Here is a 23,519-nt window from a genome sequence, read left to right as displayed (position 1 = left end):
CATGATTTACGGATGTACCAGATAGCAGCGCGTTGTCTTCTGATGACTAGCGTCCCCGAAGGGACCGACGGGTGTCTATGGGAGATGAACATTTTTTGAGCTTTTTCAATTATTCAATGAAACGCATACTTAACTGGACAGCGGAGGCCCTCAATGTGAAGATCCCCGCGGTGCCGAAGCACCATCGATGGAAGAGCCTAGTACTCTTCTTCTATGGGTGCGTTATCCTTGATTGGAAGAACGCAGATTTTGGAGATAGCTCGTTTGAAGAGCCCGTCCTTGGTGCGGACCTCGGGGGTGGGACATTTCGCATAAAGACGTTTTGCATAAGGACGTTTCGCATACGGACGTTTGGCATAATCAGAATTATATGCCTTCTTTAATATGCTACCTGTTCTTGTATGAAACTGATTTATGCGAAACGTCCATTATGCCAATTGTCCGTATGCGAAACTTCCTTATGCGGACCTCAACTACTCCCGGTGTAAATTTCTGCTACTCACCCCAATTTACACCTCTGCGGAGGCAGGTTGTCCTTCTTCACTAAAAACCATTGTGCCAACCATGATGTTATCGCGCTTTCTTGTCCATTTGGTTCTATTGTGCAAATCCGAACGAAAGTGAGTTTTCCATTTCCGCCAGAGTCTTTACACAAAATCTTGCCATCGCTGCCAGACTGACAAGCGATTTTCGGGTATCTCTTGTAGATCAGGTTCGGGAACCGCAGTCAACGGCCTTCCAACGAAAAAGTGTCCTGGGGTAAGGGCAGCATAATTGTTGGGGTCGTTGCTAAGCGGGGTCAGTGGGCGAGAATTCAATATTGCGGCCACTTGCTGGACAATTGTATGGAACTCATCGTAGCTAAGCTGCTGGTTGCATACACCGTACGGGCCAAATCACGTGCATTGGTTGGCCAGAACTTCTCTCTGACCGAGGCTATTAGAAGCTGTTGACCAGCATGGAAGTTTGCGAGGTGATAGTGTCGCAAAACGAATTTGGTGAACGGATGCCGGTGATGTAAAATCAATTTTGGCGCGTTAGCAAGCCCGCTGCCAACGTGGAGCGTTTCATCAACAAGGATTGGATGTAGCATGAGAATCTTAGACGAAGACTTCACCTCCCGCTTAAAGAAAGTGCTGCAACTTCCTCGGGAAAACTGTCCGCTTGAGCTAGCCGAACTAGAGCTTCGGTTGACTCATTCAGCTCTTGGAGCTTTATCTGACCCGAGCGCTTGTAGGTGCGGTTGTTCGGAGTTGCGTTATGGAGGAATCTACGGATGTATGATACGATTCGAACGAGTTCGGTGAACGAGGAATGCAAGAGGAACAGTTCGTTTAGAGGCTTTGCGCGAGCTGGTGGCGCAACAGAAAATCTCTCCTTGAGAAGTGAATGCTCGACGTCCGGTGTTACGGACGAATTGCTAGGCCACACCGATCATGTCGTAACCACAGTGGACCTTCAAACCATATCGTTTCATATTTTAACTGGGCGGGTATCATTCCGCGCGAGATTATGTCCGCTGGATTGTCCGCTCCAGCCACATGGTTCCAAACGCCATTGCTGGTTATATGCTGAATTTCCGAGACACGGTTTGTGACGAACACTTGCCAACGGGATGTTGGAGAAGCTAAACAGTACTTCACGATTGTGGAGTCGGTCCAATAGAACGGTTGAAAAATTTTGATACTGCTGCATACTTTTTCATACAAGTGGCTCAACAAGTGACTAGATCCTTGGTGAAAGAGACCCAGCGAGGGACAATGAGCGTGTCTAAGGCCAGGATATGTCGCCGAAATTCGATCCATGGGCTCTGTAGCTCGTCCCAGTCGCATTTTTGCTTCCAGAGTTTTGAAGAAAAGTTTTAGCCTGCACTACTACCGGACCAATTAGTCCTAACGGATCGAAAATCTTTGTCGATTCGGATAAGATGGTTCTTTTGATTCCAGCTTGGGAACAGTGAAACAAAAAATCTCGTCTCGAAGATCTATCGGAATATTACCAAGTAGTTCAGCGCTGTAGCAACTTCATTTCCTTAAGATGAAACCAGCTGAGCTCATCAGGTCAATCAGCTCCGATACTAAAGCCTTTACTTCCTCCAAATTGTCAGTCCCTGGTAATGATAGTACTGATAAGGATGAACGAGACTGCTACACTTTCGATCGTGTGGAACATGTCTGCGTTGCCAGTATTGCTACTTCTGAACACGGCCCATAAAAAACTTAGATCAAAGCCTTCAAAGTGTAAAGATTTAGGGATATACTTGGCCTAAGTTACATCAATCGTTGTGCAAATAATATTCCCCCTTCCCCGTTTACTGTAAGGACGTTGCCGGCACTGTTGTTGAGCTTTGGATTATGCGCTCTCGATTTGTGCATATTGAGAATAGTAAGCTAATCCCAAGCACCGTTCAGTGAATCTTTGTGCAACTTCAATTGTGCGGGTCAATCATGGAGGAGCAACTACAAATTGTATGGTCATATCTGATCAAGCCCAATCCAACGAGTTTAACGAACTTTAAGTATCGTGCGATGGATGTAGAATCAGAAACTTGTTTACCAAGTCATTGAAAGATTCAGAGCAATTCGATGAAGACCATAAGATATTAATTTTCCAACTTCCAAAAACACACTGAAAATATCTCTTCGTATTTTATCCAAAATCCATTTCGTAAAACCGTGATTCGTACATATTACGCTATTTTCATTCACCGTACGAATTATTTGTACTTGACTGAATTTCGCGATATAGTTACTTTTTGAAATATTCGTAAGATGCACGATTCACAATTCACTTAAGCTAATCTTATATTGTACACTGGTCCAGAAAATATAATTCAAAAAAATTTACCAAATTGGTCGAAGTTATATTTCCTATGTTCACATACGGTGATCCATAGATAACTGGTTTTCTGGCTCCAGTGTTTTCAATCCTAATATCTTAACAAAGTAGTCTAGTATACTTTTGAACATTAGAAATTTGCAAATTTGGTGAGTGAAGGAACTTGGTATCTCTTTTCGTTCAAGTGTTGTAGTTGTTTTCCTCGCAAAAACACGTCTACTTTGATTGGGACAAATACACAAAATATAATTTGACGGCATTCAAAAAATAAAATTATTTTCTTTATAATATCGAAAAATGAGGTATATTATTTCTCTTTCTTCAATAAAACTCCTCGAACAACAAAAACTTTTATCATACAAACTTCAATGACTTTCAAACTTTAAGTTGATATCATTCATTTTTTCATCCATTTTTACTTCGATGAAAAATGTGTAAAAAAACGATATGAAAAAAAAAACTTTTTTTTTATTAGTTTGCATCTTGAGCATGAAAACAAAATTTAAAACAAAATTGTTTCTAAAAATAAAGCATTTTATTATATGTTATCTTGAAGAAGTGTGGTCCACAATATCACATAAACAATCTAATCAACTTTCTCAGTTGTTAAGATACTGATGTTTAGTCTTTGGCAAAGTTTTTCACCCTAAATAGTTTCCACGAAGCTTACAATTTGACCGATTTGGATCATTTTTCCCCAGTCAACATAGGGTGCTCCAAGTAAACTACGTTTTTGATTAAAGTTTTGCTAAAGTTATTTTTTTCAAAGTAGTCTATAAAGTACTATATAACTATAAATAATATAATATAATAACTATATATATAACAGTACTGTATATAACTTGAAAATACGCAAATTTTCACACAGAAATATACACAATCAAAGTAGGCGTGTTGAATAATAGAAGATCTTTCACTCACCAAATAACACATTTTTATTTTTTTAATTAGTTCATAGGCTGCCTTGATAATAATCAAAACGTGATGGATATGAACGAGTCAGATGAAGAAGAACCCGAATGCGATCACACAGATCGTTGGATAAATAGGGTCCTAAAGGCCTGTCCCATTTTTAGTGCCAAACGCTTAAGTTTAGGCCAATAACACACATTTACACAATTTTCTAATGTTTTCTGTTGGTTTAAGTCCAAAAAACATTTTTTAAATGTAAATAAACTAAAAAAAGAATTGAAAACTCCAGAAAAGCATGAGCATGAATATGATTGACCGCCCGCAGATGCTACTCCGTTATTGCAAGAACAGCTGTACTTACACTACTCGGGATCAGTAGCATCCTCAATGTGTAAGTACTGGTGCTCTCATTATTATGACAAACAATAACGGCGGCGGCTGCGTCCGAATGCAGGTCAATTTAGGGATGGGAGGGAAATGTTGACGTGCCACTTGCTTTATGGAAGCCGAGGAGTCCTCTGCACTTCCACAAGTAGACACTGGGAGTTTGGATATAGGAAAGGTTTGGGTAAAGGATTCGTTTTGCTAAACGATAAATAAATAATTTTAAATGAATGCGCCTAACCGGATTCGCGATATTACTCGATAAAAGTTTTGAACGGCGAAAAAGTGTTCGCCGCTCGCCCCACAGGAACAAGCGACAAGATCAAAGGATCAAACAATACTAACGCGATGGACCACCTTATGTGAACATAGGAAAAAAAAAATAAAACGATGAAACTCAAAAAAACTTTTTTGGAAAAGTTTTTTGAAATTGGATGGTTTACAACTTTGCTGAAGCATGTATACCATAATTACAAATAAAAACGTTGGCATTTTCAATTATATGAAAATGTGGACCACCCTTATTTTGAATAACATCAAACAAACTTGTAGAAACCTAGTTTTAAAACATTTTTGTAGAAAATAGTTTTCGTCGAATGTTTGTTTCTAAAGCTCTAAATGCCTCTTTCCGTGTTTGTCTGCTTTCTTAACCATTCAGTGCACTGGTACAATAACGTCGTCAGTCACGTAAGGAAAAAATGCCAAAATGTAGATTTATTTTAAAATAATCTAACCCCTCTACCGGCAGCTTCATTTTTTACGGCAAAATAAATATTCAAATCGTTATAAGGTACCGTGGGGTAAGTGGATACAGAAAAATCATTAGTCAACTTCATTGTTATGTACAGCTAACGTGAACAATCTAATTTTAACTTTTTTCTGTGGATAGCAAATGAGGGACTAATATACTTCAAATCATCGATTATTTAGATTTTTCTGATTGTTATGTATTGAGTATGAGGGACTTAAAAATTCGCGCCAAATGATCCACTTGTCCCACCATGGTGGGGTAAGTGGATCACCAATAGAAATAATCTGTTCTCAAAACAAATGTGATGTAATTATGTATAGTAAGAATGATATTACTCTCGTTCTTGTTATAAGTGCTAGTAATGGTTCATTTTAGTACTTAAAAATTAAAAAGTATATTTTTTAATCAAAATATATTAAAAAATATGTATACATTAGTTTATATCAATTCGAACAACAAAAAAACATTGTAACTAAAATAATTTGCATAAATTTCATCCATTTATACACATAAGTTATACAGAAGTATTGTGGGATTACTCCTAACGATGTTTTCGAAAAACTCTAGTAGTTGGAAAATATTAATTGTATTTATTTTTGAAGAACAAACTGAAAATATTTTATTCTTTTTATTTATATGTTTGTATCATCGGTCTAGAATAATTTATATGGTCAAAAAAGGTATGATTATATGATTTCAATAGGATAATTAGTATAATTTGCTCTTTTGCAACTCAGCTCAGATAAACCACGAAAAGTTTCATGTGAGTTTTGAAATTATTATATTTATAGAAATTTTTTTTACCAGAAAGGTTAAAAAAAAATTTTAGGTGGATTAATTTAAGTTATCTATGGTCAATTTTACGAATTTAAGCTGGGAATGAAAAAATAATAAAGGAAAACAACGTTTGCGGTTATTAAAACTTATTAAAATTCTCGTAAGCAGTCTGCCAATAAATGATAATAATACTTGATCCACTTACCCCACCCCATAAAAAAGTAGGGGTAAGTGTACCACGTACAATATATCTGTATTTATTTATAAAAATCACATATTTTCCATTGTGATTCATTCAATTAGAAATGAAATGCTTACCATGTGTCGAAAAAACTAATAGTTTTCGATTTTAGACAGAGATACAATGGGTTTTTGATTGATGGAAAACAATTTTGAAATTATTTAATTTTTGCAGCTAACAAGTTTGCTTGTGTTAGTGTACGTGTAGTACCATTTTTGCAATAGTATCAGTGTGGACGTAAGAATATAACCTAAAACGAAGCAATGGTGCGAAAACATTCAACATATTCAAGTATTTATGTTTAATATTGATGAATGATCCACTTACCTCACTGATACACTTCCCCCACTGTACCTTAACTTTTTTGTTTTTCAATATTGCACCATTTTTTCACAAGTTCTCGAAAAACTCTTCAAGTTTAGGAATCCGTGTCGATATTAATCATTGGTGATCTGGTTTTAAAGATATTCCGATGTTCCTTGGGGGACCGACATTTCCCATATAAAATGTCTTTGGCGGCCATTTTATTTTTGATCAATTTATCAAAAAAATAAAATGTGGGCTATATACTGCCAGGTAATAAGGAGCTACTCTGAAAAAATACAAATCAATTAAAAATTCTTGGAGATATCTGAAAATTACGATATGATGTTTTTTGAAGTTTTAAAGATCTTTAATTGGCCAGCGTGGTTCCAGAAACCTAAATGCTTATTACTTAAAAACGGCTGCACCAAATTGCTTCATTTTTTCTTAACATACTCTCATTAATGTATTGTTCCGGAGAGTGGATATCCGAATACGATTAAAATTCTGTAGCCTGAGAAATTAACGGGGGGTTCTAGTTACGAGTCGGTCCCCCAAGGAATTTTGGAATATTTTCAAAACCAGATGACCAATGATCAATACCGACACAGATCCTAGAACTAGAAGAGTTTTTTGAGAACTTGTGAAAAAATTGTGCAAAAATATTGAAAAACAAAAAAGTTATAACGTTTTGAATTTGAATTTTGCGGAAAAAAATGAAACTGCTGGTAGAGGGGTTAAGAAACAAATTAAATTTTAATACATCTCAATTTTTTTCTCCAAACCATGGGATAGTAACTTACGTAGATTTGAAAAAGTAATCGAGAATTGTTTATTATTACGAAACTGATCGTTCGTTCTACGAAATCATTCGTTGTTTTCTGCAACGAAATGGTGTCGTAGACGCATTTCGTAGAATGAACTAACAATGCACAGTGGTCCAGATAGCAAGTTTAGGCGGACATGAACTTTTCGACGTCATTTTGTGGGTTTAGAGTATAGGTTGCTTCCCAGAAGTGTCTCTAAATTAGTTGTACTACAATTCGTACGAAAGGGATTTTTTCTCTGCACTAATCGCAATAGTGTCCTATACGCCAACTTTTTTATGTTAATAGATAGCAAGTTGGTATGTTCAGCAAAGTTGTAGCATATTTCAATACAAAAAACTTTGTAGAACAAACTTTTTCTCTATCTCTTATACTTTCTGAGATAATTGACTTTTTATATAAAAAAATGAAGAAAATCATTTTTCCACTCATAAGTCATTTAAATTTAATTTATCCAAATTTAAGCAGCCTACTATGTTCTACAAAGTTTTTGGTACTATTATATTGTACAACTTTGGTGAATATACCACAGTTGTGTTTCTTCTGGTTTTCTTATTGTAGGAGATATTAATTTAAAATCATACCGTATTACAGGCCAAATAACTCGCAAAGATGCACTTGAAAATGAACCTACCTGTCACACCGTGGCTCTACACCCCTTAAAGAGTATTTGAGTGAAATTTGAAGAATATATTATGTTTATATATATTTTTAAGACTATTTTCAATGACGGGTGATTTGCAATCAAAACACATTAATTAGTCATCTTTTTTATAAAACACACAAAAGTCATGACCGCCGCGATTCAGCATGAAATAATCAACACCTGTTTGATTTTGTAGAGTGTACTATATTTGTTAAAAAGCATAATTATCAAAACTTTTTCAATAATTCTTGCGCTTTTTCGTGCAATTCCGAATGCTTCTGTGCGATTCGACGATTTGTCAGTGAGATCACTGGATCTGATGTGAGTGGCAATCGCAATTGTATTTTTTTGACATGGTTACTATGACTGATGTCAATACGACTTTAACTACTGTAATAATTACTGCTATACATAAATCAAAGACTCAAGATAAATATATTGAATGCCTCTCAACTCTTGCAACATATTACCATGTATGACTTTTAATACGGCATGATTTTAAATTAAAATCTTCTCTGGGACGTAACGTCAGGAAGAAGAAGAAGACAATAAGAAAACGAGAAGAAATACAACTGTGGTATATTCACCAAAGTTGTAGAATATAGCAGTACCAAAAACTTTGTAGAACATAGTAGGCTGCTAAAATTTGTAAATAAATGACTTATGAGTGAAAAAATGATTTTCTTCATTTGTTTCATATATAAAGTCAATTATCTCAGAAAGTATAAGAGATAGAGAAAAAATTTGTTCTACAAAGTTTTTTGTATTAAAATATGCTACAACTTTGCTGAACATACCAACTTGCTATCTATTAACATAAAAAAGTTGGCGTATAGGACACTATTGCGATTAGTGCAGAGTAAAATTCCTTTCGTACGAATTGTAGTAAAATTAATTTCGAGACACTTCTGGGAAGTAACCTATACTCTAAAACCACAAAATGACGTCGAAAAGTTCATGTCCGCCTAAACTTGCTATCTGGACCATTGTGCAATGACGTCACGCTGCAACTTCCAGCGGGAAGAAAACCTTTGATGCGGGCCGTGTTCGTTAAAAAGAATGATCGATTTTCGGTATTTACAGCTGTAAGAGGATGAAGGAATTCTCGCAAGGCAAGCTCGGAAGACCTGATATCGGTGGCACAGCTCCCGTTTCATTCCTCTGAAGGGTTCATTCAAATATTACGGAACGCAAAATTGGTCAATTTCAGACCCCCTTCCACCCCCACGTAATAGCTTTTGTATGGGAAATTTTAACTTTTTGTATGGACCGTAACAGTATGTAAGATCCCCTCCCTCCCCCTGTTGCGTTACGTTATTTTTGAACGATCCCGAAGTAGAGTGGGCTGGTCTTCCAGATTATTCTGATGTTTCAGGTATCTAATTAGAATCTAATTAGACTCAAGTGCAAGTGAAAAAACAAAGAAAAAGCATTGTACATTGCCTTAAATTCATATTCGTACAGGGAACTGTTATCACATCAAGTATATAGAAAGCTATCAAAAGATATATCGACTTCAAAATACTTCATCAATAATAAACCTCCATTATTGAGAAAGTATTTTAAATTCGATATACCATTTGATCAATATTCATTAACTTGATGTGAAAACACTGCCCTGTACGCATAATAATTTGAATCACTGTATTTATCCCAGCAAAACGTATGTTTCGTGAGATGTACAAAACCGTTTCGTCGAATGCACTAAAGCTCTAAAAGTGCTTTTACGAATTATCCGTACATTGTATATTAATGTTCGTTCTCAATACGAAATTCACGAATTTCGATTACAAAATCTTTGATACACTATAACAATAATTGTTTGTTTCGATTTAGAGCTTGATTTTGTTTTTTACGAAGTTGGTTTCGTAAATGCTACGGAACTATTTCGAAGCAGAAAACAACGAATGAATTCGTAGTTCAAACGAACGATTTCGTTATATATTACAATATATATTTTCAGTGCAGACTGCTATGAAATAGTGCTGAAAACTAGCACTTTTCAGTACTTCCGATTTGCCACAGTCTCTACTGGATTATTGGATAGATTGGAGTTCATTCACAATTTTCATAACCTTGAATTATATTGATTCAATTGAACGATGACTGTTCCAATTTCTTCAACATTGCTTTATCAGTTAAATCATCTAGCTATCCATAGGTCTGAAAGAGATTTCAACAGTTACGGTGATCTTTTCATCATCAGATTTTTTTTCGATTGTATATGGCGTAGAACTCCGCCTAAACAAATTGTTTGAACAATATAAATTGTTCGCAGATGCATCGCATCCATCGCATTGAAAATGTTATCGCTAAATACATAAAATAAAACAGTCACATGCCACACAAGGCCAAACAATGTGCAAAATATATGACCGCCTTTTCTAGTTTACTTTGCCGATTATATTTCGCGTGGGTGTGCCAAGATGATAACGTGTACAGTTGGCAATAAGACTCTTTTGCATATCAAAACTCTTAGCGGGCAGAAAATCATAACTTGCTATAATGATGCACTAACGATTCGTGTTCGTTTCGCCTTCTCGTTTCAGCGCAAAAACATTCAGCGGGAGTTCATCGTACGACACCTACCCGCCTATTCCAACGCCTCAGAATTCCACCGTCACCATTGAAGATGTTCTGAACTATCAACGTTCGCGGATAGCGGACGAAATGGCCGAGTTTGAGTATCCCAATGGCCAGTTCAACAACGATGCTTCCAAATTGACCGATTTGACACCGGAAACGGGGGGCCAACCGATGCGTAGCATAATCATTACCACGTGGCGTTCGGGATCGACCTTCTTGGGCGACATTCTGAACGCCATGCCCGGTAACTACTACCACTACGAACCGCTGTTGGATTTCGACATCGTTCAAATCCGAGGCCCCCCTAACGATCGAATCGCCATTCACAATCTGAAGCATCTGCTCAAGTGCGATTACAACGAGATGGAAAGTTATTTGGACTTTGGCCGGACGCACAACTATCTGTTCAGTCATAACACTCGCCTGTGGCGACATTGTCGACTCTTTCCACACTTTTGCTACGAACCGAAGTTCCTTGGGCCTTTCTGCAAGCTGTTCCCCCTGCAGAGCATGAAGGTAGTGCGCCTGAGGGCATCACTAGTCCAACCACTGCTGGAAGATGAAAGGTAAGTGTGTTTGGTGGTAGTATTACTGAGGGACAGTCAAAGGCGTAAGTAGGAATCAGACCTAGAGGAGGGCCTCAGATCTTGCATCGTAATGCGGACAGATCATTAGTTCTGATAACACTTCTGAAGATTGACATAGAGTCCCCACCAAAATAAAGTGTCCACTTGGCGTTGCCTTCATTTTGCAATATTTTACTCTTCTTTGTACAATTATGGCTAAATTTATGATCTCGCCCTAAAGGCCATTGGTAACCAAGTGTGTAGCTTCTTGTTAACGAACACACACATGGATTTACATGTTATTCAACAATGCCACGAAGAAGAAAAGATCCTCATCTGGTGTTAGTTATTATCTTGGTCCATTCATTTGCTTAGAAACAAGGAGCTACACATTCGGTTACTAATGACTTTTAGGGCGAGAACACAAGCTATGCGAAAAAAAAATGGTGTCGCAAATATACCCAAGTAACCCATAAACATTTAAATCAGCATTCGCAATAATCAGCATAAAGCAAAGCGTTAAATGCTTATTGACCGTATAGCTGTCAGACGTGCTTCATTAAAGCAGGTTTTGGCGAGATTATGGGCTGCTTTAATGCTACACCTTCAGGAACGTTTTATATGTCTGTCAAAAATGTAACGCCCTTATTTACACCACTGAGGATAGCTGCTGCACCAAAACGGCAATCGATACGTGGGGGGAAACAACATCCACACGTGTTATTCAATATAGATTTGTTGGCATCCTACTGCTCTGCTGGAATCAGGATGAAAGTAGAGCGAATCAAAGAACCAGTTTGAGGTCAAATTAAATAAAAAAAACTTCTGCGAAGGACTACTTTTTTCTCGCCATAAATGGAATAAATGTTCGTTCGAAGGAACGCCCGTGCCTAGCATTGCAGTGTACGAACTCGAAGTTGGGCTTGCAGGGCAGTTGTATGTAGTAGCGCGCATTGGTGCATAACTTTTACTCATGTGCATATTTATTGCGTAAGAATCGCAATGCGAAAAGCGATAACAACAACGGTTTTCCTAGCAATACATTCAGTTTCGGCACGGTTTGCTTCCTGTCTGTGCATATATTCAACGGTACCTTCAACTATGTTGCGCTTTAGGACGGGAGAGAAAATGTTAAAACTTCTACTAAACTCGTCCCTGGCATACATTAAGGCGTTGGCATGTGCCATAAGTTTTGACTGAAATTATGGTTTACAAAGCTCATTGCCCTTTTACATTTATTTATTAGGGAAGTTTAAACGATTTTCGTTGAACGTGAAAAGAAAAGCACATTTCTGACCTTCGTGATTGATCGTATATTTTAATTTTTTTTATACATTATGACGTCTCTAGGATTTCAGTACCGGCGACTCGATCAGTAGATCAAACACTACTAACGATCCGCGGCGCTTTTTCATTTCACTACTCGACCGACGCGCGACATGTTTGATCCTGCCCTCGTCACTCGCCCTCGCAGGAGCAAGCGTCAAGGTCGAAAGATCAAACACAACCCTACTAAATTACCTTAAATTTATGCATAAAATCGAAAAACCAAAATAAAAACAGAAAAACATTCTTCCGATAATCCAGTAAAAAATTTCGGATAATCCAGTCGCCGGATAATCGAGTCTCCGGATAATCGAATCATACCTGTATACAGAAAAAATAAAAATGACAAAATGTTGCTGGTCTCAACCACAAATTGTCATAAATTTTACCAGTTGAACAAAACTGAAAACTTTGCCAGAATTGATAACTGTAGAAATCATCATTCTGCAACTAGTTGCGTAAACTACTATTTTGCAATTTCGTAGAAGACTACTTGAGGGTATCAGAAATTATATCGGAATGCATTCACCGTTATTTTATAATTTTCGAAAAACTGTTGCGTCATGATTCATTACTCAAAACAGTTGCGTAATGAATCATTACAGCGCTGGTTTCAGTTGCGTAGTGACTATTCCCGCACTGCATACTTCAGTGAAGGAACATAGGCCGTTTCATGGCAGATTGTCGTGATGAAAAACAGCCTATTACGATGAGAAATTGCAAAAAACATTTTTCATTCGTCTAACGGTGGACACTCTTTTTTATAATTGGTCCGAACTTCTCCTACCTGAGCCTTTGAATGTTCTGTGATGTGTTTAGAAAATGGCTAAAATGAAAAAAACTTTTCCATTATTAGAAATCGAATTTCAATGGTAGGAAACTAAAAACGTGATATAAACTCCACTAGTTCATAGCTCACTTGAACTTGTATTTCAATCGTTCTTTCTTTTGAATAGAGAATAGTGATGTAATTTAATGACAAAAGTGCTCGTTCGTTGCATTTCAATACTATACATACAAAATACAGATAACAAACATTTTACACTTTGAATGTTACATTTATTACTCATTATACCATTCACATTCTGCAGAAACGTTCTTCAATTTCCGTCGATAAGGGTGACGAAAGGTCAAGAGGGTGAGAATAAGTCAAAACATAGTCTGGAATATCTTCGGAAATATTTGTAATAATGATATATTGTTGGCAGCTATCAAAAACTACCATAAGAAAAGATCTGTGGGTAAGTAGTTAATTTTGAATAAATCACAGAAAAAAAAACTTGAAAATACCTGAAATTGCCCTATTTAGGGTGTCATAGAACATCGAACTTTTGGATGAATGGACTCTTTTTCTTAATTTAATAATAATGATTATTATACACATTATAATACCTTAGTCGCAGTTTCATACAAGAACAGGAGGAAGTTTAAAAATGGCAAAAATGCCAAACGTCCTTATGAGGAACGTTCTTACGCGAAACGTCTTTTTTGCGAAATGTCTCACCCCCAGCATCACCATTGATTTGTTCCAAATGCGGACCAATTCAAGTTCGTTTGACTCAATGTCACCCCCTCAGTGGGTGAAGTAGAAGCATTAACTTAAGATGCTAATGTCGCTGCAGTTCGTGTTACCAACATCTAGTTTGCCGCAAACTGACAGCGTGAGTACCGGGCGTCAAAGTGTCAGATTAATTTTCAAAACCAAAACAACAACATGGTATTGAACAAACAATGAAAACCCATAATTTAAGGTAATAATTATTAAAATGAATTTTGTGACAACAACGCTTCTAGCGTTCTACTACTAATATTTCTATTGTGGGTGAGAATGGGTCAATTTTCAAACATTTGTAGATCACTGAAAAATAGATGAATTTTAAACGTTTTCATCTTCATGAACTTGCCCATGCTTGAAAGAATATTTCAATTCAAATAAAGAGAGTTATATTTAATCAAGATATATATATGCTAATTTATACATACTAATATATATGTTTTGAACATTCAAATCAAGTGTGCGTTGACAGAAAATGGAATGAAAAATTTTCTGCAGCGTCAGTTTTATTTTGTTTTATACACGTGAAGAAAAGTATGTGCCAACCGTAATATTGTGCAGCAATACCCCCACTAAGGATTACCGCTACACGTTGGACTGTCAGCGCGCTCGTGTTTCCTCTTGAACGATTCCACGACGACGGAACGTTTCAGCTGAATGTTGGATCCGGTGAGTTCGTTTCAATTGGGCCTTACATGGCCTGTGTTTTATTAAGGGCTATTGGTGATCGGGTTTGTTCCGATCAACTCAGATCGGCAAGCTGCACAATCTGCGGTCAATTTCGCTTCTGAGCATTTCAAAAATTATGCGAGAGTTTTACTTATGACTACTTTACTACCCTGGTGATCATAATTAAACTTGTTAACTGGAAAATGGGTTCTTGTTAGTCTACCGTGGGAATTTGGTAGAGCTGGTTGAAGCAGTTTTTACAATTTTGAACTACAGGATTCTTTAAGAACACTATATATGATATATTACTGTATATTGGGTATTGGGAAGGGGTAGCATAAGGGAGTTAATTGAACTGTTGACTGGATGAAAGTGCGTGGGGTCACCAGCCTTTTGTCATGAGAAAACAGCCTTAGTGTTGTCTTCCAAAGGTCTTCAAAGATATTAACTAGCCCTGCTACAACAAACCATCAGGTAGATCATTCCATCCCGATATGATTCTGCAGCCATAGGTAATCCTTGCGCTGATGGTGGCTAAATAATCATCATCACTAATATATATGTTTTGAACTGAATAGATGTTCACCAATTGTGCTCTAATCCAAATTATTTGCTCATGAATAAAGATAGGATTGACAAATTGTTTAAAAAAATAATTGTGAAACTATAATAAAACCATATTTACGAACATCTGTGAGGAAAAATCTCGCGGAGTCAAGATGCCTTTGATGATCGGTTATAAAATGCCATCAGCGACCTCCAAAAAGTAGTAGGTATGCAGGTATGTGAGCGCTTACGCTGAGAGATGCGATCTATCACTACATGTTTTAAATGCATCTTACGCTCAGCGGTAGTAAGGCAGTTTGGAGGCCGTCCATAAACCACGTGTTCAACTTGGGAAAGGGGGTCTGGCCAATGATTTTGGACCGTAAAAATTTTAATATGTTGGTGGAAAATTGATTACGAAAATCCAAAAAAATGACACGTGGTTTATGGACAGCCCTTAAGTGCTTTCAAAATCAGACACGACGTCGGGGGACGGAACGGCATTGCAAATTATCATCAGATTCCTTAGGGTTGCAGCGGAGACAAAATATTTCCAAGCCGAGTCGTGCGATGAAGAATTATTGTCTTTTGTTATAAATATGCATAGCACGCACCTTATCGCCTCGGTTTGGGACGATTTGGGCGGAGGTGGATGCATTTTGCAGTGCCTGAGGTAATTAGCGACATGCTAGAGCTAGGCGCACACGCAAACGGCGTTTGAGTTCGGTGAAATAAGTTTTCTATCGGGAGATAGATAAATTTTTGTTTTATTGTTTCATTATGCAGACGAACGAGCCAAAAAAGTATGAAAGCAAACAAAGCAATAAAATTGTGGCTCATTGTCTCTAAGCACGAGAGAGGTTATGTAACAGTGTGACAAAGCTGGCTCATTTCCATACTATGGGGGCAGACTGTCTTGTCAGATTTGTATCATCTGCCATTTTGCTAATAGGGTAAGTTATCCATTAAAAGAAAAACAATGACAATTTTGGCTGCATCAAACGAGATAATCATTGTTTGCTTAGAGACATGAATTACTATGCAATCGATAGTGACAATAAGTTACCGTTTAGGCTTATACTGTAATTAAATGCATTTGTGAGTAGTGTGTCGTCTTTAGATTCCGTAGCATGCTCCTGTGGGATGAGCGACGGAATCAAGATCAATCGTGTTCGGTTCGCCTTGAGCGAGTGTGAAAAGATATTCGGGTTCAGTCGAGGATGGATTGTCAACGGGTGAGCTCGTTTCATGCTTATGATAACGCTTACTCTCGAAGTGCGCATTTTAACGGCGCCGGTCAAGTCCTTACAGTCATGGGGAAGGAATGTTAGTGTGTAGTGGTTGTTGCTGCTAGAGATCGAAAATACCGTTGCATCTCCACAATCACCACGGGAAGGGTATTTAGGGGTTATAAATGAGGGAAGAACAAGATCTGGAAGTTACCTGTGGCCAATGATGCGATTCATGGATAAGGAGGAAACATACGACTCTTACTAAAACCTAAAAATTTCTGCGGAAGTTCATTCAGGTATACATCTATAAATGGATTTCTCAAGAAATTCCATTAGAGAACGCTCCAGAAATTACTTCAGGAATTTGAACATCAGTCCTTCATTTATTCATCTATATATTCTTCCAGGAATTCCTCTAGGAAGTCCTCTAGACTACTGTTTCTCAACCTTGGTAACAGCGGAAAACGGCTCGCTGTGAGGTGTTCATTTGAGAAACGTGGCGTACCCCCTGTTGAGAAACGTGGCTCTAGACATTTCTTGGAAATATCACTGTAAGAGTCCCATGAAGAATACTTGACTCAATAGCTAAAAAAAATCTTAAGAAATCTTTGCAAATATTCTGGAAGGAATATTTGGAAGAATTTTTGAAGTGATTTATGGAAGGCTTAGAAGTTTCTGAAGAAATACTTGAAAAAAAATATGAATAAAATTTTGCAAATACTACTGGAACATAATTTCTGGAAAAATTTATTAAAGATTTTCTTGCTAATTCCATGAAAAAAAAAAACTCAGGAGAAATTGTTGAAGGATTCTAGGTAAAGCAAAATCATGAGGAATTACTGGAATAATCTCTGAAGTAATTTCTGCATAAATCTTTTGGAGAATTTCCAAAAAAAAAACTATCCTTAAGGTATTTCTGCACGAATACCTCTAGAAATTTCTGGAGAAATATTTGAGAATATTCTGGGAGGACTCTGAAATCCCTTGACGTATTTTCGGAGAAATTCCTGATGGTGGTATACCTGGAGAAATCGTTCAAAAAAATCCAAGAGGGAACTCTGGGCGTATCTCTGGAGTAATTCTAGAAAAAATCTTTGGAATATTTTCAAAGTAATCGCTGGAAAAATGTCTGAATCGTGAAGTAATCTATGGCTATGGAAAAAAATCATGGAAAAATGACACAATGAAAATTTTTGCCTAATATGAGCTGAACAAATGGCTCTTAGCTTATTTCAGTTCAATAAACATTTGTTCAGCTACTAATGTTACATGGGAATTCCTGCAGATATTCTTAAGAAATTCCTGAAAGATTTATCAAGAAAATTTGTGCAGGTATATTTTTATGAATTAGAGAAATACATAGTTACTTACTGAATTTCTGGAGGAATATTCAAGGCATCAATAAAGAACTTCTATGTATGTATGTATGAATTTCTGAAGAAATCTTCTGTGGGAATTTGTTGTAGAACTTATAGAAGACTCCCTAGAGTAATTTCCGACCACCCCCCCCCCAGGTAGGATTTTTTTGGAGAAATTCTTAAAGGAATGTCTATAAAATACTTGTATACATTCCCAGAAGAATTTTAGAACAAATTCGAGCAAGAGTTTCTGGAGGAATATGTCAATAAATCTGACGGCGAGTTTGAAAAAATAGCTCTATAGTCATTTGTGAAGAAGCTCTGTGGTCAATTTATAAAGAATTTACTGGATTAATTTCTAATGTTAATCTCTGGAGGAATGGCTGAAGTTATTTTTCTTAGTTATTTTAAGGACGGGCTTTCAGATAAATATCTGATATTAACTTCTTTAAGAATTTCTGGCGCAATTTCTGCTAAAAATTCTGGATCACTCTGGAATATTTCCAGAAGAAATCTCTGGATTATATATAAGTTTAATTTCTGAAGGAATCACTAAGAAACTTCTGGTAAAATCCCTGAAATAATCGAGAAAGGAATCCCTGGAATATATTCTGGTGGAATACCCTTAGAATTTTCAGAAAGATTTTTGGAAGGAGAAATACCTCACGAAAATTCTTGAAGGATTTTCGGTAGGCATCTCTGAAGAATTTCCTGAACAAATCAATGGAAAACTTGCTGAAGGAATCATTAAGGGATTTTCTTTAGGAATTTCTGAAGCAATCACTGACAGAAATGCTGGAGGATTTTTCTCGGGTATTCTTGGTAAAATTTGTGGATGTATTCCTGGTGTCATATCTGGAAGAAATTCTAAAGAAATTTCTAATGGTCACTCTTGGTAGAAAATTTTGGAGAGATTTCTGAAGAAGTACCTGGAGGAATTCCTGATTGAGTTTCTCGACGAATTGTTAAAACAGGAAAAGCTTTAGTAAGTTGTTTGGGAATTCTTAAGAGAATTTGTGGAGGAAGCTCCTATTTTTATTATTTTAAGGAAAATTTTGCAAGATACCTGAAGGAATTTCTGTTGGAATCTATGAAAGAATTTCTGGAAGTCTCTGTGGAGGAATTTATTAGGGGTATTCGTATTTCAGAAGGAATCTCTGGAGAATTTTTTAAAAATATTCTTGGGAATACTTCCTGGTGGATTTTCGGAAATAATAATTTCTGGTGGGATTTCTCGATGAAAGAAATTCCTGGAGGATTTTCCCGATAAATTTCTGGTGGAATTTTTCTAAGGTTTTCTAAAGGAGAAATATTTTGAGTATTTTGTTTGGAATTTTTGTAGACATTTCTGGAGCAATTTATGATGTAAATATCTGGTAAAAGTTCTGAGAAGTCTTGAGAAATCCCTGATGTTATTTGGAGTTTAAATAACGGAATTTGGATAAGTTTCGGTATAGCGAATCGTGGAGGATTTTATTTAGGTTTCCTGGATAAATCCCTAGATTAAATACTGGGGAAATTCTTAGTGGATATTATGGAGTAATGTCTTTGGGCATTCCTTGTATAATCACATGTTTCAATAAGCAATTCCTCTGTTGCCTTCGGGAATAGCCTCAGTAAATTTTTAAGATCCAAGTGGGATAAAGAACTACTTGGTTACTTTCTTGATTCATTTGACACTTTTGGGTTTTTATCGGCCGAATTGTCTGAAATGCAGCTCCCCGCATGTTTCCAATCATCAAATACCGGTAATCGCGAGTGAAAATATTCTCCATTCCGGTTCCATAATCACATCTACACTATATGAGCAGATATCACTCGAAATATGGTGGATCATGTTGGTGCAACCAAATCTGATAGTTCATCAAGAGGTCGTACGAACATAACTCAGTTTGACTAACTTGGGGGCGGAGTCAATGTTGGTCAAACCGTCTGAGCGTCTGTCGGCAGCATTAAACATGTCATAGGAAAGTCGTTAGTGCGAGTAATTCAAAAACTATGCGTCGCCTTTGTGCCGAAACCATTCAAGACGATTTCTCACCTTTAATTAATTATGTGAAATAAACCAAAATTTGTAAAACGTCTGAAAAAAGATTCATAAATTAATAAAAAGTGTAAAACTTTTACATCTAAATATTCCACGGCGCATTCCATGTCTTTTTCACTTCCAGCTGGCCTGTGTAAAGCTCCATCCAATGAAGCCTTCAGTTCATTCGCGCAAGATTTCGAAAGTTCCTCTGCCCCGTGTGGGTTCCATTGTATTGTGCACCTTCCTTCCGCTTGTCAACTTCGTCACAACTCTGAACATGCAAAAATCGTGCTTTATCACTATTCTATTTTTCACATCCATCAAGAGCTTTGTCAAGCAGCTAACAGCGCTCACGAGTCAAACTTGCTTCGTCTTGGATAAAAATCCGTTTTCGTTTTCATCTTCGTCGTAGTTTTTTTTTTCTCTCGCAGAGTTCAGTTTTGTCAAGCCGGTCGGTTCGGTTTATTATAGAAACATAAGTTGGTTGAACTGCGGCACATAATGGAGCGACTACGGACTGGTCATGCAGCACAACGAGGGTCTTTGTCGTCCCCCCAGCGACAACCTTCTCCATATGATCGTGACGCACAGTGGTCGCACTTATGTGAAAAAAAATGATGGCCAAATGTACAAATCTCGCTGAACATTAGCAAAGAACCTTTGTAACAATGAGAGATTATTTCCTCTCAAGTATTCTTTCAATTATAATAGTGTACAGATAATTGTTATTCGATGCTGAAGCAAGCAAGAAAAAACTTCAGTTAAAGATTATGCAAACTGACTTTTGTCCAGATTTGGACCCCTGTGTGATGGAGCGCTCACTTCGACAAAATGTTTGGCTGACTTTGCCCAGACAACGGCGGGCGTTGAAAGGGAAAAGCGTTTTCCGTCGTGGCGTGGAACACTCTCCACTCCATGTGCACGGTTGACTTATTTTAAATGCATTCAATCTCGAAGCAGATTGAAGCGTGCGAGGAAAAATCTGCACGTTTGTCATACCGCTAAGTGGATACTAGTCTGCCATCAATTATCATTACAAATGAACGACACTTTCTCGCCTGGTGCGTTGCTAGCTTTTGTAAAGCGACAATTTGAGGCGTGAAGCTTTTACTCAATGTTAAAATTTCCTCGGCTAATTTGTGTCTTCTTCTTTTTTAATCCTTTCATAAGTATCATTTCAAACATTACGTTCATTTCTTATATCTAGGTGTTCTGTGTTAGGCAACACTTCATCCTTATTTGATAAAACTAAATCAAGCTTTTAATGACATTTTGTTGTTGTTGATTTCACCTGCTAATAAGAGAAAAAAAAACGCTTTAAATTAAATATATAACGCAATTATCGTGGCAATAGAAGATTGCAACGATTTTTGTCTTAAATTATTAATAATTTTATTTGAAGTTTGTTCCAATTGTTCAACATTGGATATTCTATGTAACTCATAAGTACTATACGAGGAAGAGAGCTTCAGAACCATTTTGAAAATTGTATTTTGAATCCTCTGCAGAGCTTTCTTCCTGGTATTACAACAGCTAGTTCATATTGGTACAGCATATAACATAGCTGGCCTGAAAGGCCTGAAAATTTTTTTGCTAGTAAAGTGGTTAATTCCCCTACGTTAGTGGCATTTTACTAGATGAATGAATACAATCTGCAGAAAGTTCTTCCTATTTCACTGCTATTTTCAAACCCCCCCAGATTCGCTTCATTATCTTCCGTAAGGTGGAATGGCACGTCAGCAATTTACGGGATGACAAACGACATTTACGCCCCAGATACCTCTCCAGATTGCTACAATCTGGGAAAGATACCTATAGCTGACAGACAGCGAACGATTGAAGTGGAGCAAAGCCCTCATCATCATCATCAGAACGAGTGCGGGGAATCTCCCATCCAGCTCCATCAATCGACGATGTTAGATCGTATCGTAAAGAGTAAAGTGGGGCAAAATTTAGACCTTAGGAGAATAATCAATATTTCCAGAAAAACAATAAAAATTTAAAAGAAATATATAACACAGACAACATAAAATAACAGTTTTTAGTTTTTTCAAGTCTGAAAATCCAATCCAACATCGACGAAAAACTACTGTCGATGCACGAACGATATAATAGAAATAAATACCGTAAAACGGGGTAACTTTGATGGTGCGACACTCACAACATATCAAAAGTAATAGCGAATTTCTGTTAATCAGTTAAGCAAAACGAATGCAAAAGTAAAGAGTATTAGTATGACACTTCATGTCAAAGCTATTTTCGTTGGAATCAAGTGCATTTGAGGATTTATATGCAAATACAGTGCCTTACCGATTTTGGCAACAAGGCGTGATTTTTATGTTGCCAAATTGGGGATGTTGCCAAATTCGGGAATTTTTAAATGTTTATGATTTTTATCATTTTTATCTCTAAAAGTATCAAAAAATGCATGGCAACTTTAACGAATAATGTAAACAATGTCTGGGAGCCTTCTTCAGTTCAGCTTTTGACCCAAAAGTATATATATATGGGGACGGACCTGGTGTAGTGGTTAGAACACTCGCCTCTCACGCCGAGGACCTGGGATCGAATCCCATCCCCGACATAGTCACTTATGACGTAAAAAGTTATAGTGACGACTTCCTTCGGAAGGGAAGTAAAGCCGTTGGTCCCGAGATGAACTAGCCTAGGGCTAAAAATCTCGTTAATAAAGTCAAACCAACCAACCAAAAGTATAGACGTCATGATTATATGTACCATCTGGAAAGCATACTTGCTGTACACAGTATAAGCGTGGTATTACTTTGAATGGCCATTTGTGAGTATTATAGAGTGCAAATGTGCAACTTTATAGCAAAACCATATTAAAAGTATCAGATTTCGAATATCTTTCAAGTGGGATTTCCTGAACATAGAGTGTAATTTTGGTTACCACACGTCTTATGTAGTGAACAAAGTTCTAAATTAAAAAGAAGTAGAAGTTCTTATACATTACTATGCTAAAATCAATGTTATCACAGTTTCAATGTAAGCTCAGGACTGAATAGAAAACGAGTAGATGAAAGATATCGATCAAATATGTACAGTAAGGTCCGTAAGAAAACTACAATTTTTTGGATCATGTAATTTTTCTAATGCTTTTTATCGAGACCACCATGCACCCAAAAACAACGTCAATGGCGAGATCTCATCAAACATTACGGCGAAGTAGGCCGTCATTGAAATTTGTACGCGTCGTTGATGATTGTTGCTGATTCATCTCACGATTTCGAATAAAAAAAATCGGTTGGTTTGGCACTGACACAGCTGAAAAAATATCAGCATACTTTATACATGTTAGCGCGTACAGTGATACTTTTTCAAATCAATATAAACTATCAAGACTGAGTTTTATCACTTTGAAATGCAAGCTGAAAAGTCATCATTGTTGCCAAAACGAATGACGGGCTACTTAGCCTTAAGGTCGTTAACTGAAATTCGGGAAATACTTTGTTGAGAGTAGCAAATGCATAATCAGTCAAATGGAAGGAATTTCTTGAAAAATAAAAATATGTTAAGGAAGTGTTTTGTGCTGGAATTGTTGAAGCAACATAAGGAGTAATTTTCGAATCAAATGTTGGTGAAAATTGTTGTTTCTTTTCTCACAAGAATACCGTGAGATCACGAAACTGCATGCAAATTTTTTTGGCACACATGATTTTTTTTCCACCAATGTATGATGAAAACACGTTCGATACAATAGGGATACAATTTTCGGTTTTATTTTTGCGGGATTGTAGCTTAGATTTTGCGGAATCAGTGGAAAAAAATGCAATAATCATTACTTTTTTTGTCTTCTTGCAGAATAATGTGTGAAATTTAACGTTTATTTTTGATAACAGTAAAAAAAGATTTTTTTATTTGTAGAAATGCTTACAATTATCTATGGTAAGAACTACCGGTCGGTCCAGGATCTTTTCGTAATGGAAATTTCCTTGACTTCCCTGGGCATAGA

The 23,519-nt window shown here is 36.9% G+C and overlaps 1 protein-coding gene across 4 annotated transcripts in view; it reads left to right on the top strand.

Annotated features, from left to right (window-relative positions):
- Positions 1 to 23,519, top strand: part of LOC5575680 (carbohydrate sulfotransferase 5) — a 91,704-nt gene that overhangs the window by 7,029 nt on the left and 61,156 nt on the right. For all 4 annotated transcript variants that reach the window (XM_021845531.1, XM_021845530.1, XM_021845529.1 and 1 more), the window contains one exon: positions 10,229 to 10,831. In XM_021845531.1, the coding sequence (XP_021701223.1) occupies positions 10,229 to 10,831 (603 nt within the window). The remainder of the gene's footprint in view (positions 1 to 10,228; positions 10,832 to 23,519) is intronic.

The sequence above is a fragment of the Aedes aegypti genome, chromosome 2, assembly GCF_002204515.2.
Source record: "Aedes aegypti strain LVP_AGWG chromosome 2, AaegL5.0 Primary Assembly, whole genome shotgun sequence".
In the NCBI taxonomy this organism is placed as follows: domain Eukaryota; kingdom Metazoa; phylum Arthropoda; class Insecta; order Diptera; family Culicidae; genus Aedes; species Aedes aegypti.
The sequence above is the reverse complement of the archived record's forward strand: the minus strand, read 5'-3'. Positions and strand labels throughout refer to the sequence as shown.